At 43.1% G+C, this 14859-nt stretch overlaps 1 protein-coding gene across 3 annotated transcripts in view; it reads right to left on the bottom strand.

Moving 5' to 3' along the window:
- LOC118425526 (A disintegrin and metalloproteinase with thrombospondin motifs adt-1-like) overlaps positions 1 to 9087 on the bottom strand; it is an 11366-nt gene extending 2279 nt beyond the window's left edge. The window contains exons 1-13 of one of the 3 annotated variants that reach the window (XM_035834424.1): positions 7447 to 9087; positions 6774 to 6944; positions 6227 to 6391; positions 5895 to 6065; positions 5481 to 5648; positions 3867 to 4034; positions 3453 to 3617; positions 2654 to 2824; positions 2240 to 2407; positions 1826 to 1990; positions 1028 to 1198; positions 614 to 781; positions 200 to 364 (exon numbers count right to left, since the gene is read on the bottom strand). In XM_035834424.1, coding sequence (XP_035690317.1) covers positions 200 to 364; positions 614 to 781; positions 1028 to 1198; positions 1826 to 1990; positions 2240 to 2407; positions 2654 to 2824; positions 3453 to 3617; positions 3867 to 4034; positions 5481 to 5648; positions 5895 to 6065; positions 6227 to 6391; positions 6774 to 6944; positions 7447 to 7646 — 2216 coding nt within the window. In that variant the 5' untranslated portion in view covers positions 7647 to 9087. Of the gene's footprint in view, positions 1 to 199; positions 365 to 613; positions 782 to 1027; positions 1199 to 1825; positions 1991 to 2239; positions 2408 to 2653; positions 2825 to 3452; positions 3618 to 3866; positions 4035 to 4280; positions 4452 to 5078; positions 5302 to 5480; positions 5649 to 5894; positions 6066 to 6226; positions 6392 to 6773; positions 6945 to 7446 lie in introns of those variants that run through there. The other 2 variants (XM_035834425.1, XM_035834426.1) reach the window with 2 other exon arrangements.
- Positions 9088 to 14859: the final 5772 nt, after the last annotated feature.

Genomic DNA, 14859 nt, shown 5'->3' with positions numbered 1-14859 from the left:
TTCAATCTTGAATCCGGGTTTGACGACACTTAAGTTACCTTGTCCGTCCTTGATGAGAGGCAATTTTAGTCGTATTGTCGGTAGTAGTTAATTATATCTTTTTTAGATGTGTATATGTCAACGGGTGTATCTGTATATGTTTGTATTATGTAACTATAGGCATTCGTGACTGAGAAAACAAATAGATAAATGATGTTACCTTGTTCGTGTCTGTGTTCCGGAACCACAACTTGCCGAACAGGAGCTCCAGGAACCCCAGGAACTCCACTGGCAGTTCACAGGACAGCACTGCCTGTTACAGGCTTGTACCTCCCTGTTGGAACCACTGCATTCCCTGCCACCGCATTGTTCCGACGTCCTGCCCCTGCGTATATAAAGATGCAATGTCCTCATGGATTCAGTATAATCATAGACAGTGACAGTACATGAAGCATAGCAAAGACCACATCTGATACTCAGTGTTTCTCTCATGTGTTTAAAGATATAACGTTAAGAAAACATTATGGTATGTTTAACGTTATGACCCAAAGTGTCCACCTTGAATTGTCGTCATAGTACGATTTTGTTCAAACTTGGTAATCAGGATATCCCCGTTGATACCCTCGTCATTTACCTTGTTCTAGACTGGGTTCCACTACTACCACAGGTTGCCGTACAGGCGCTCCAAGAGCTCCAGTTGTGCCACTGGCAGTTTTGAGGGCAGCAACCTCTGTTACAGGCTTCCACCTGGCTGCTGTCTCCACTGCATTGGCTACCGCCGCAATATTCTGTTGTGTTACCCCTATAGTTTTGTGGGTGAGACACAATAATTGGTTAGGTATGTCTAGAATGCCGTTTGCTTGTCATGCCAATATTCCACAAAGCAATTGCTCTGTGAATCATTAACGTTATATTTGCTGTTCAATGCTCGGTTGATGCAACTGTAGACAGGAAGAAAACAGTGGGTTAAGGTAAAGCGTCAAGCTTGAATTGTAGAAATATCTTTTAGACTGATAGCAAAGATAACCATGTTCAAGATTCTATGCACCTTGTTCGACTCCGAGTTCCACTGTTCCCACATGAAGCTGTGCAGGCGCTCCAAGTGCTCCAGTTGTGCCACTGGCAGTTTCTAGGACAGCATCCCCCGTTACATGACTTGCTCTCCGCGGTGCCTCCAACACATTCTCTTCCTGCACAAGATGCTAGCCAAGCAATGCTCCTGGATCACAGCAAGAGCGATACAGTCAAGTATAAGAAGTACAGTCTGCATGGGGGGATGTCGGCAACGCTTAACGGTAAATTTAAGAGTACAGGTAACGCTTAAGTGTAACCCTCAACTATGTGCTGACAAAATTCATTCAATTGCGTTTGTCATGCCACTGACATTGACGTGTCATTTTCCTATCCAGATGATGCAGAAACAGACCATCAGACAGCTGACGTAAGAAATACACAATGTGCTACATACAGTGTTTTTTACTAAGGTCCGTGCACCATAACACCAAATCAAAATCCTGATGTCAACATCTTACTCTTTGTGGTGACATATAGACGACGTAAGCAGACACATTTTGGGGGCTCTCCTCCGGGGTGTGTGGGAAAGATACGATTAAGCTAATAATAAGAACTGCCCCGCTCGAGAGAAAACTTTCAAATTGATCCGGGTTTGACGACACTTAAGTTACCTTGTCCGTCCTTGATGAGAGGCAATTTTAGTCGTATTGTCGGTAGTAGTTAATTATATCTTTTTTAGATGTGTATCTGTCAACGGGTGTATCTGTATATGTTTGTATTATGTAACTATAGGCATTCGTGACTGAGAAAACAAATAGATAAATGATGTTACCTTGTTCGTGTCTGTGTTCCGGAACCACAACTTGCCGAACAGGAGCTCCAGGAACCCCAGGAACTCCACTGGCAGTTCACAGGACAGCACTGCCTGTTACAGGCTTGTACCTCCCTGTTGGAACCACTGCATTCCCTGCCACCGCATTGTTCCGACGTCCTGCCCCTGCGTATATAAAGATGCAATGTCCTCATGGATTCAGTATAATCATAGACAGTGACAGTACATGAAGCATAGCAAAGACCACATCTGATGCTCAGTGTTTCTCTCATGTGTTTAAAGATATAACGTTAAGAAAACATTATGGTATGTTTAACGTTATGACCCAAAGTGTCCACCTTGAATTGTCGTCATAGTACGATTTTGTTCAAACTTGGTAATCAGGATATCCCCGTTGATACCCTCGTCATTTACCTTGTTCTAGACTGGGTTCCACTACTACCACAGGTTGCCGTACAGGCGCTCCAAGAGCTCCAGTTGTGCCACTGGCAGTTTTGAGGGCAGCAACCTCTGTTACAGGCTTCCACCTGGCTGCTGTCTCCACTGCATTGGCTACCGCCGCAATATTCTGTTGTGTTACCCCTATAGTTTTGTGGGTGAGACACAATAATTGGTTAGGTATGTCTAGAATGCCGTTTGCTTGTCATGCCAATATTCCACAAAGCAATTGCTCTGTGAATCATTAACGTTATATTTGCTGTTCAATGCTCGGTTGATGCAACTGTAGACAGGAAGAAAACAGTGGGTTAAGGTAAAGCGTCAAGCTTGAATTGTAGAAATATCTTTTAGACTGATAGCAAAGATAACCATGTTCAAGATTCTATGCACCTTGTTCGACTCCGAGTTCCACTGTTCCCACATGAAGCTGTGCAGGCGCTCCAAGTGCTCCAGTTGTGCCACTGGCAGTTTCTAGGACAGCATCCCCCGTTACATGACTTGCTCTCCGCGGTGCCTCCAACACATTCTCTTCCTGCACAAGATGCTAGCCAAGCAATGCTCCTGGATCACAGCAAGAGCGATACAGTCAAGTATAAGAAGTACAGTCTGCATGGGGGGATGTCGGCAACGCTTAACGGTAAATTTAAGAGTACAGGTAACGCTTAAGTGTAACCCTCAACTATGTGCTGACAAAATTCATTCAATTGCGTTTGTCATGCCACTGACATTGACGTGTCATTTTCCTATCCAGATGATGCAGAAACAGACCATCAGACAGCTGACGTAAGAAATACACAATGTGCTACATACAGTGTTTTTTTACTAAGGTCCGTGCACCATAACACCAAATCAAAATCCTGATGTCAACATCTTACTCTTTGTGGTGACATATAGACGACGTAAGCAGACACATTTTGGGGGCTCTCCTCCGGGGTGTGTGGGAAAGATACGATTAAGCTAATAATAAGAACTGCCCCGCTCGAGAGAAAACTTTCAAATTGATCCGGGTTTGACGACACTTAAGTTACCTTGTCCGTCCTTGATGAGAGGCAATTTTAGTCGTATTGTCGGTAGTAGTTAATTATATCTTTTTTAGATGTGTATATGTCAACGGGTGTATCTGTATATGTTTGTATTATGTAACTATAGGCATTCGTGACTGAGAAAACAAATAGATAAATGATGTTACCTTGTTCGTGTCTGTGTTCCGGAACCACAACTTGCCGAACAGGAGCTCCAGGAACCCCAGGAACTCCACTGGCAGTTCACAGGACAGCACTGCCTGTTACAGGCTTGTACCTCCCTGTTGGAACCACTGCATTCCCTGCCACCGCATTGTTCCGACGTCCTGCCCCTGCGTATATAAAGATGCAATGTCCTCATGGATTCAGTATAATCATAGACAGTGACAGTACATGAAGCATAGCAAAGACCACATCTGATACTCAGTGTTTCTCTCATGTGTTTAAAGATATAACGTTAAGAAAACATTATGGTATGTTTAACGTTATGACCCAAAGTGTCCACCTTGAATTGTCGTCATAGTACGATTTTGTTCAAACTTGGTAATCAGGATATCCCCGTTGATACCCTCGTCATTTACCTTGTTCTAGACTGGGTTCCACTACTACCACAGGTTGCCGTACAGGCGCTCCAAGAGCTCCAGTTGTGCCACTGGCAGTTTTGAGGGCAGCAACCTCTGTTACAGGCTTCCACCTGGCTGCTGTCTCCACTGCATTGGCTACCGCCGCAATATTCTGTTGTGTTACCCCTATAGTTTTGTGGGTGAGACACAATAATTGGTTAGGTATGTCTAGAATGCCGTTTGCTTGTCATGCCAATATTCCACAAAGCAATTGCTCTGTGAATCATTAACGTTATATTTGCTGTTCAATGCTCGGTTGATGCAATTGTAGACAGGAAGAAAACAGTGGGTTAAGGTAAAGCGTCAAGCTTGAATTGTAGAAATATCTTTTAGACTGATAGCAAAGATAACCATGTTTAAGATTCTATGCACCTTGTTCGACTCCGAGTTCCACTGTTCCCACATGAAGTTGTGCAGGCGCTCCAAGTGCTCCAGTTGTGCCACTGGCAGTTTCTAGGACAGCATCCCCCGTTACATGACTTGCTCTCCGTGGTGCCTCCAACACATGCTCTTCCTGCACAAGATGCTAGCCAAGCAATGCTCCTGGATCACAGCAAGAGCGATACAGTCAAGTATAAGAAGTACAGTCTGCATGGGGGGATGTCGGCAACGCTTAACGGTAAATTTAAGTGTACAGGTAACGCTTAAGTGTAACCCTCAACTATGTGCTGACAAAATTCATTCAATTGCGTTTGTCATGCCACTGACATTGACGTGTCATTTTCCTATCCAGATGATGCAGAAACAGACCATCAGACAGCTGACGTAAGAAATACATAATGTGCTACATACAGTGTTTTTTACTAAGGTCCGTGCACCATAACACCAAATCAAAATCCTGATGTCAACATCTTACTCTTTGTGGTGACATATAGACGACGTAAGCAGACACATTTTGGGGGCTCTCCTCCGGGGTGTGTGGGAAAGATACGATTAAGCTAATAATAAGAACTGCCCCGCTCGAGAGAAAACTTTCAAATTGATCCGGGTTTGACGACACTTAAGTTACCTTGTCCGTCCTTGATGAGAGGCAATTTTAGTCGTATTGTCGGTAGTAGTTAATTATATCTTTTTTAGATGTGTATCTGTCAACGGGTGTATCTGTATATGTTTGTATTATGTAACTATAGGCATTCGTGACTGAGAAAACAAATAGATAAATGATGTTACCTTGTTCGTGTCTGTGTTCCGGAACCACAACTTGCCGAACAGGAGCTCCAGGAACCCCAGGAACTCCACTGGCAGTTCACAGGACAGCACTGCCTGTTACAGGCTTGTACCTCCCTGTTGGAACCACTGCATTCCCTGCCACCGCATTGTTCCGACGTCCTGCCCCTGCGTATATAAAGATGCAATGTCCTCATGGATTCAGTATAATCATAGACAGTGACAGTACATGAAGCATAGCAAAGACCACATCTGATGCTCAGTGTTTCTCTCATGTGTTTAAAGATATAACGTTAAGAAAACATTATGGTATGTTTAACGTTATGACCCAAAGTGTCCACCTTGAATTGTAGAAATATCTTTTAGACTGATAGCAAAGATAACCATGTTTGAGATTCTATGCACCTTGTTCGACTCCGAGTTCCACTGTTCCCACATGAAGCAGTGCAGGCGCTCCAAGAGCTCCAGTTGTGCCACTGGCAGTTTTGAGGGCAGCAACCTCTGTTACATGCTTCCACCTGGCTGCTGTCTCCACTGCATTGGCTACCGCCGCAATATTCTGTTGTGTTACCCCTATAGTTTTGTGGGTGAGACACAATAATTGGTTAGGTATGTCTAGAATGCCGTTTGCTTGTCATGCCAATATTCCACAAAGCAATTGCTCTGTGAATCATTAACGTTATATTTGCTGTTCAATGCTCGGTTGATGCAACTGTAGACAGGAAGAAAACAGTGGGTTAAGGTAAAGCGTCAAGCTTGAATTGTAGAAATATCTTTTAGACTGATAGCAAAGATAACCATGTTTGAGATTCTATGCACCTTGTTCGGCTCCGGGTTCCACTGTTCCCACATGAAGCTGTGCAGGCGCTCCAAGAGCTCCAGTTGTGCCACTCGCAGTTTCTAGGACAACATCCCCCGTTACATGACTTGCTCTCCGTGGTGCCTCCAACACATGCTCTTCCTGCACAAGATGCTGGTACAGCAATGCTCCTGGATGACATAGGAAAGATTGATACAGTCAACTAAATTCTATGTGTAAACGACATTTATTTCAATGCATTGGCAATACCATTAACGTATGAAACACCGACGTAAGAAACTAACGTAGCTATAACGATGAAAAACATGGTAATGGAGCAAACTGATGTAACCTTGTTCGTGTCTGGGTTCCGGAACCACAGCTTGCCGAACAGGAGCTCCAGGAACCCCAGGAACTCCACTGGCAGTTCACAGGACAGCACTGCCTGTTACAGGCTTCTACCTGGCTGCTGGAACCGCTGCATCCGCTGCCTCCACAATATGCTGGTGTGTTACCCCTGTGTGTTTGAAGATGCAATGCCACCAATATCTTATTGATGTAACGGTATGTGTATCTGTAGATGTGCAGCTAATATAACCACCCTACAACCGGCGTAACGCATCAGCTTCTTTTTATCTACATCTATGTAGCAGGCTTAACAATACTTTCGCGTCGCGCAACACCAGGTTCGCAGGCACGCAGCGCGGCAGTATCTGATTATGATATACTGAACTACCTGTTAAACATACACATCTAGCTGTAATAGTTTTTAAAGCTACCTTACAAGGATGATACATGTACCACCATATTACCATAGATTTTGTGTAGCTAACTGTGGACAGTGATAGACTTTTTTGCCAAATTAACCAAAACATCTGCTTAGAGATTTAAAATTTGACCTTGTTCTTGATCGGGTTCCAGTGCTTCCACAGGTTGCCGTACAGGCGCTCCAAGGGCTCCAGTTGTGCCACTGGCAGTTTCGAAGACAGCACCTCCTGTTACAGTCCTGGGTCTGACTGCTGGGCCCAGAGCAAGCTGTTCCACCACACGCTGCTGACACAGCGATGACTCTGTGAATCATGAGTATGATCGTTACCAAACGTCTAGATTAAGCTCAGTAGTCCGGCCCAAGACACGACATTCCTCAAAACATATTCACCTTTAAGCCATCTCATCAGACAAATTGTTCAAGAACAAACTGAGACATTTTAGGACAACTCACCAAGTTTGGTGACTCTAGCTAATCCGTTCTGGCGTTAGGCGAAATGAAAGTAGGTGTGTGCCTCAACCCCCACCCCTGAGTAGGGTTAACGTTGCAATAGCAATGATTGCAATAGCCATGATAGATTGCATATGCATGTGTCTAGATGATAGAGTAAAGGTAGACTAGTTTGTGAAATGGTAAGGAAATGCTAGTGTAAATATTTTATAATGATTTTTTTAATTGTGTATATTTAGTAATATCGTGATACAAGTGTGTAGGTGAATAGCTTTGAATGTTCTTTAATTTATGACTTGTGAATAGGATGTGTAAATATATATATACAAACAAACAAAAAAGTCATGACAGACCTCGATCGTGTTTGTGTTCCATTAAAGCCACACGTAGCGGAGCAGGCTGTCCAATCGCTCCAGCCACCCCACACACAGGCGCGCCAGCTGCAGCGGCGGCGGCGGCGACGTCTAGATCTCCACCAAGCGGCGGTGTCATCAATGAGGAACATCAACAGCACCGCAGTCACTATCACGACTTTGGCCCGCAGGAGGTTCATCTTTGGGGCCTTAATCGAAGGAAGATGCGGAGTTAGAACGGAGATGGTGTACAACTGTAGCGTTCACGGATAGATTTCAGGCCTTCATCTTTGATATAGAGCTAAAATTCTTTTAGTTTTTATTTCTTTCGTTGATATGGTGGGGGCGCCTTGTCATGTATATGTTATGACTTTGATTTGAGTTCCTTGACATATATTTTCTTAGGTTCCTTTTATTTGCATTATCTAAAATATCCTACGTCTTTGTAACTTAGGGGCCTTGCTTTAAAAACACAGTATGTTTCGCTCATCTATGATTTTCAGATTGACAGTGTACAGCAGACCACAACACAAGACCAGCCAAATTCTCACTTGTCCACTATTGCCTGAACTGGGTACTTTAACCGCTAGGGGGCGATTTTAGTACATGTCACTATATGGCGTGACCGATAACAGGTCACAAGGAAATGACCTTCAGTAAAAATGATATTTCGGCGTTTAATTGCAATTATCTTCGATGCAACTGTGTCAAAAATACTTGATGTCATGTCAGGAACAAACACTATCGTGTATTCAAGAAAAAAGTTTAGCGCAACGTTGGACAGGGTTAACACAGCTAATTTGTTCCATGAAAACAACAAGAGAAATTAATGTGTAAAAACACATTTGGTGAACTAGGGGGAGAAAAAGGTGGGTCAGTGACAGTCTTCAAAGTTTACATTAGATATACATGTAGTTAATCATCGGTATCTAGGTATGGCCAAGCAATATGAAGTTTGCTAGCCTGTACTTGATAAATGGATTATCTGAGTATCGTTTTGATCGAACTAGGTGCCTTGTTATGGTCCCTCCGCTGACAGCCATCCAGACTGACAGCAGGCCACAAGACCGGCCAAAATTCTCACTCTCCACTTTTGCTTGAACATCTTTACGTCACCGCTAGGGGCATATGGTACAACAAACCCAAATCGTCAGGACTGTAATTAGATCATGGCGCTTGGCTTGGCTGGGAGCGATAAACACTGTGCGACGTGACGGATAACACGTCACAAGGAAATGTCCTTCAGCAGAAATGACAGGCTTACCTGCAATTATCTTCTTTAGAAAGAATGATGTCATTATCGTATCTGGGATATATACCATCATGTGATAAAGAAAGCAATAGAGCGCAACGCTAGACTGGGGAAATATTGCAAGCCTATTTCGTTGACATTGTTCCATACTGACAAGAACAGAAATCTTCACGGTCACAATGTACAATGATGTAAAACATGTTAGTGATACTCTATGATGTTTGCATTAGGATCTATTCTATTAGAAAGGGTAGCTCAGCACGGCAAAGTGAACTAAAATTGGTGACCATGTACTTGACAAAGCCATCATCTGCATTTTATTTTGATCGAACTGGCATGGTAAGAAACGTCACAAGGAAATGACCTCCAACAAAAATGGAGGGTCGACCTGTAATTATCTAAGGTATGCCCGTATATGTTATTATAGACAGCTCACTGCGTCCCAAATTTGTTTGTTCAAATTCAACTGTCACTGTCTTGTTGAAAAATAAAAACTTAAATATGCATAATAGAACTTGTCCGTCTTTTTACCAAAAACTTCCCACGTACAAGTATACCCATCGCCAAGATCCATCCACAACTTCTAGATTTATGTTGTTACACAAATGCACACGTACGAACGCATTCAAAAATACGGGCACTCATACACACAAACACACACACACACACACACACAGAGACACACTCGCTTACACACACTTGCACACATCTCGCGCACACACACGCACATCCACACATATACTCGCACTCAAACTCTCACACACACATGAACACACACACACTCACTCACACTCACTCTGACACCCACACTGACACCCGCGATTTTCAACGTTGGCTATGTTCTATTGTGCCGGGAAAGGGAGTTTGTTGAGGAATTCCAGGGGTGTTTTCCGTGATAGCGAGTTTCTGAAAATCGCGGACCAACGCCCCCCCCCCCCCCAAAAAAAATAGCCCCGTTCCGAAGACTGCAACGGAGTCTATCCACACTCGCATACACACACACACACACTCATTCGCACACACACACTATCTCGCGCACACACACACACGCACATCCACACATATACTGGCACTCACTCACACACACACACGCAAACACACACACACTCTCACTGTCTCACTTACACACACCGTACACACTAACTGACTTACACATGCACACACACACTCATTCGCGCACACACAGACGCGCACACACACACTAATACGCTTACACACACACACACACTCTTTCGCACATACACAAACACACACACACACACACACACACACTATTTCGCGCACACACATACGCATTTATTCACACTGACGCACATCCACACATATACTGTCACTCACGCACATACGCGCACATGTGGGCACACTGACACAAAACCCCTCTCACACACTAACACACACACTGACACACAGAGAGAAAGAGGGTGAGAGATATCGAGTGAGAGAGGGAAGGGAACAACAGAAAGGGTAAAAACCTAACCAAAGTTTGTTTTGAAACTGGGTCTCTACTGTAATTGCGGACCTACCGTCACCTACCGCCTTTTCTTAACTATTGGGGACGCAACCAACGTGAACAATTTGTTTACAGAAAAGGACTCCGCCGTTTTCCACCCACGAAAAAAAGCGACTTGGCACTCCTACTGAGCGAACGCTGAGCGACCCAAAACTTGACAGATATCTGTCATTGAATTTCGTAGATATTAAACAAAAATTTGTATGCTTTGTTCGTTTTGCTGGCTTTTAAATCGTACTTCTTAAATGTCATATTCAAATCAAGGATCGCAAAATTAGATTTTGTACACTTAACGGTCAATCACCGTAAATAAGCCCCCGTCACAAATGAGCTCGGTCGTAGTGTTGGCGAGTTCCAAAGGGGTATTGTCGGTCGAAGAACGGCCGACACTCTGGTGATTATACCCCCTCACATTGGGCGAAAATCGATCGGACGACGAGTCTGCGAGCTGTAGATTACGAGGAGGTATGACCCTGACGGGAAGGGGGGAACTTTGTTCCCCCCTTAGCTTCCCGTCAGGGTCATGCCTCCTCGTAGTTAAGAGCTCGCAGACTCGTCGTCCGATCGATTTTCGCTACATGTGAGGGGGGTATTACGAGCATACGTGACAGAAATGACGCGACCCCCTGACAACCATTTTGATAAAAGGTTTAGATTCAAGCTGCCATCTTAGCATATCGTTTCCTAGTCTGATTAAATCTCGCATATAGCAGCCCGGCCAACATCCGACCTGCCCCCTCTGCTTGTCGGGAGGAGGGGCCAGTTACAGCACTGGACAGCATATTTTGTGTTACACAGACCAATGACGTTATGATTATACAACGCAAACTAATCGTTTCCTTGTGCTATTTCTCACAGGTGCAGATGTGGGGATTTCCACTTCGGTGTTGGTTCGTGGAAGAGCTGATTGGTGACCTTTTTTCATTGACCCAGACATGTGATGAGCTACCATTTAATGTCAGCGACGTTTTTAACAGCTCAATAGGCACACATCAGGTTAAAGTCACATCGTACTCAAACATGCTGACATGGACGAAAAATCAGTACATGCTACAGTCTGGAATACATCTAATGTCTATACGTTGTTTTTGATTTGGTATTAATGGGCATGTCAATGAATATCGGTTTATTTTACGTAATTATACACATATACTGTGTAAGTAGGGACATACCATTTTAATACACAAGGTGTCATGGCTTAATAAAACATTTTATAAAATATGCAGGGTCTGGTCTGTTATGACACAACCGAGACAAATGTGTCAGGGATGTTGAGAAAGTACTTGGGCTAATGATTTCCTTATATATAACGAAACAAAACAATCTCCAACAACCCCCTGTTTAAAACTGGGATAACCTTTCACTATTTAGCCTGCTTAATGATAGAGTCACATTTCCAAACCGGGGCTCGACCGGGCTGTTTTAGGAAACGAAAAATAAAAGTGTATACCTATAAAGAAACACACTCTCCTTTTTACGTTTTGTGTATTTTGGTGTCATTTGTATCATATTTTTCGTTCCCGAAAGCTGTCTGGTCGGGCCCCAGTTTGGAAATATGACCTAACCACTACTGGGTTCATTGATTACTTTATCCTGCACTGAACATAATTAGGAGAGAAATACAGTTATCTTTTATGGACTCTAGCATCATTGTGATATTAAGCCTGTGCTTCTAGGATTATCTGTGTGGAACATGTTTTAGGAGAAGCTCTATTTGCGACGAGCAACCAATTAAAGATGGCGAAGAGACACACTTACAAGTGCGCTTTTCGTCGCCATTTTTAATTGGTCGCTAATTACAAGGGAACCAACTTGTCGTGTCTGATGGCTTGTTTTCTGAATGCAATGGCGTTATTGTTTGTAGACGTAGACTTAGCATCTGCAAAGTCCACAAAAATGTCTTCTTCCTAAAATTCAAAGACTATTCCTTCTTTTCTAATATAAGTGGCTGATGCAGAAGATTTTACTGAAAAAAATTATTAGAACTAGAAGAGTGTTCTTTTTGAACACTCATTAGCTTGGGTTATTCAATTTGTTAGCCTGTCAGATGTAAGCCCAGATATGTTGACCCCTTGAGAAGCCCTTTTACATATGTTTTCTTCTATTTGTAGTCTTTAATTTGAAAGATGCTTTCAAAGTTGCTAACTGTGAATTTTCACCGTCATAGGTTTTGCCAGGAAGTTCTGGCAAGTTCCTGTCATGGATAGTCCAGAGGGCAACATGGAACGGTTGGTTTTCCTTTTGATTCTATACTAACATCTAATCAGCCTATACATAAGGTACTGTAATTGTAAATAGGAAATGTTTGAGTTGGTTTTATATTTTATGGTTTTTGCTGTGACCACTTGACGGCAAACTAGAGACCACCATGAAAATGTTCTGTCTTATCCCTGCTATCCCCATATCTAAGCACTACGTGTACTAGTACCTACTATTGCATGTGTATGTATTGGAAGTAACTGTTAACTATAACATGTAACGTCCTTGCTGTGACAGTTCACAAATGCCACTTACCCTATGTGTGCATGTATTTTCGTGTGCACAGAAATTTCGAATGTGTTCCTTATTTCACTTTCTTCTTCTGTTCATTTCTTTTCTACATCTATCCACAGTTATGCCAAATTACACGGATCACTATGGGAGGAAAACTTCACCATGATGGAACTGACAAAATGTGTGCGGCAAAGAGAAGACCAAGACTTTGCACAACTCTTACTTAGAATGAGAACAGCTGAATGTACGGAAGACGACATCGCCGTGTTAAAGTCAAGGATCATCTCAAAAACAGATCCTCATTATCCATCAGAAGTTCTACATGTTTTCAAAACCAACAAGGAAGTTGATGGCCACAACAAAGACCATCTACAGAAACTTTCGACGCAGCATTTTTATATTCAAGCTATTGACACAAAGAAAGATATATACACAGGCCTCGTAGATGTTGGTTCATACAAGACGTCTAACGATAGAGGTTTAAGAGAAACTGTATCACTAGCTGTAGGTGCCAGGGTCATGGTGACCGTCAACATCGATGTCTCTGATGGATTGGTTAACGGTGCCTTGGGGAAAGTAGTTGGCATTGACAATACACAAAATGACGTCCATACTGTGTTAGTTACATTTGACAGCGATCGTGTTGGTAAGCAGGCGAAAGCAGACAGTCAATACAAAGACAGCTACCCAGGAGCAGTACCCATTAAGAGACAAACCCTTCCAATTTTGACTGGCAGTAAACAATCGGTTCAAGCGCAACGTGCACAATTTCCACTGACCTTGGCATGGGGCTGTACCATTCACAGAGTACAGGGCAAAACACTTGACAGAATTGTTGTTTCAATGGACGACAAGAGCAACTTCATGCCAGGTCAATGTTATGTTGCCATGAGCCGGGTCAAGACCTTGAGTGGCCTGTACCTTCTAGGTTTTGATCCAAATTCAATTAAAAGGAACCCTGGTGTAGTGGAGGAAATGAACCGTCTTCGCCAAAAACTTTCACCAAAGACACCACTGCGCTTTGCTGCTATAATGCCCGGTGTGCAAATCCGACTGCTAAACATCCGTTCGTACCTTGAGCATTTAGATGATTTAAAACTTGACAAATCAGTTCCTCAGGCAGATGTATTGTGCTTTGTCGAGACATTTTTAAAAGGACAGGAACCGATTGACCTTGTATTACCAGAGGCCCAATCTTTCAGAGCTGACAGGGTTGGAATGCTAGGAGGTGGAGTAATGACTGTGGCTAGAAAAGCCGTCTGTCCAGCAGAACTTTCAGTCACGGCTACTGAACTGGAGTACACAGCCATAACTGTCACAAAATCAGCCACCAAAGTCAACATTGTCACCATCTACAGACCGCCTTGCTTCCCACCTGCCATCTTCATGGACAGGCTGCAAAATATTCTACCTTTACTCCAAAATCCCACAATCATTCTTGGGGATTTCAACTTTGACCTTCTAAAATATCCAGACCACGACATCCTGACAGTCATGAAACAATTCGGCTTCAAGCAACAAGTTCAAACTCCAACCACTGACCAGGGTAGTCTTTTGGATCATGTTTATATCAATTCAAATTGCAGCGCACAGGTTAACATTGTAGACACATACTACTCAGACCACGACATGGTTTGTATTTCCTTGACCCTTAAAGATCATGCTGATGATACACCCTAAGTGGCATGAAGACTAAACTCATTTGTGCAAAGAATCTATTGAGTTGTTTTCGGTATTTTTAGAGTTGTTTTCGATTGTTTTCGGTATTTTTAGAGTTGTTTTCGGTTGTTTTCGGTATTTTTAGAGTTGTTTTCGGTTGTTTTCGGTTGTTTTCGGTATTTAGTGAAACCGAGCTGACTCGATCAAACAAATCAGCTGCGCCGCCTGGCGATGAGGATTGGTTCTCCATGCAAAAGAGCAATCTAACAAGAGGAACGTCACGTTGCCAAAGTAACATCCACATATATTGCTCATTGTTTGTTATGAACCACAAATCGGACCTTTATAGTCAAAAGGGTATTCCCTTTTACATATTAGATATGTTTATTGCAAGTTCATGCCCGAGGGCTAATTGCAGGTACAAACAACACGTATGATAAGGAAAGTACAAAGGTGCTAAGAACCTGAATTCTATGACTATGCTACTTAGGTGTACATT

This window comes from Branchiostoma floridae, chromosome 11 (assembly GCF_000003815.2).
Source record: "Branchiostoma floridae strain S238N-H82 chromosome 11, Bfl_VNyyK, whole genome shotgun sequence".
Lineage (NCBI taxonomy): Eukaryota > Metazoa > Chordata > Leptocardii > Amphioxiformes > Branchiostomatidae > Branchiostoma > Branchiostoma floridae.
The sequence above is the reverse complement of the archived record's forward strand: the minus strand, read 5'-3'. Positions and strand labels throughout refer to the sequence as shown.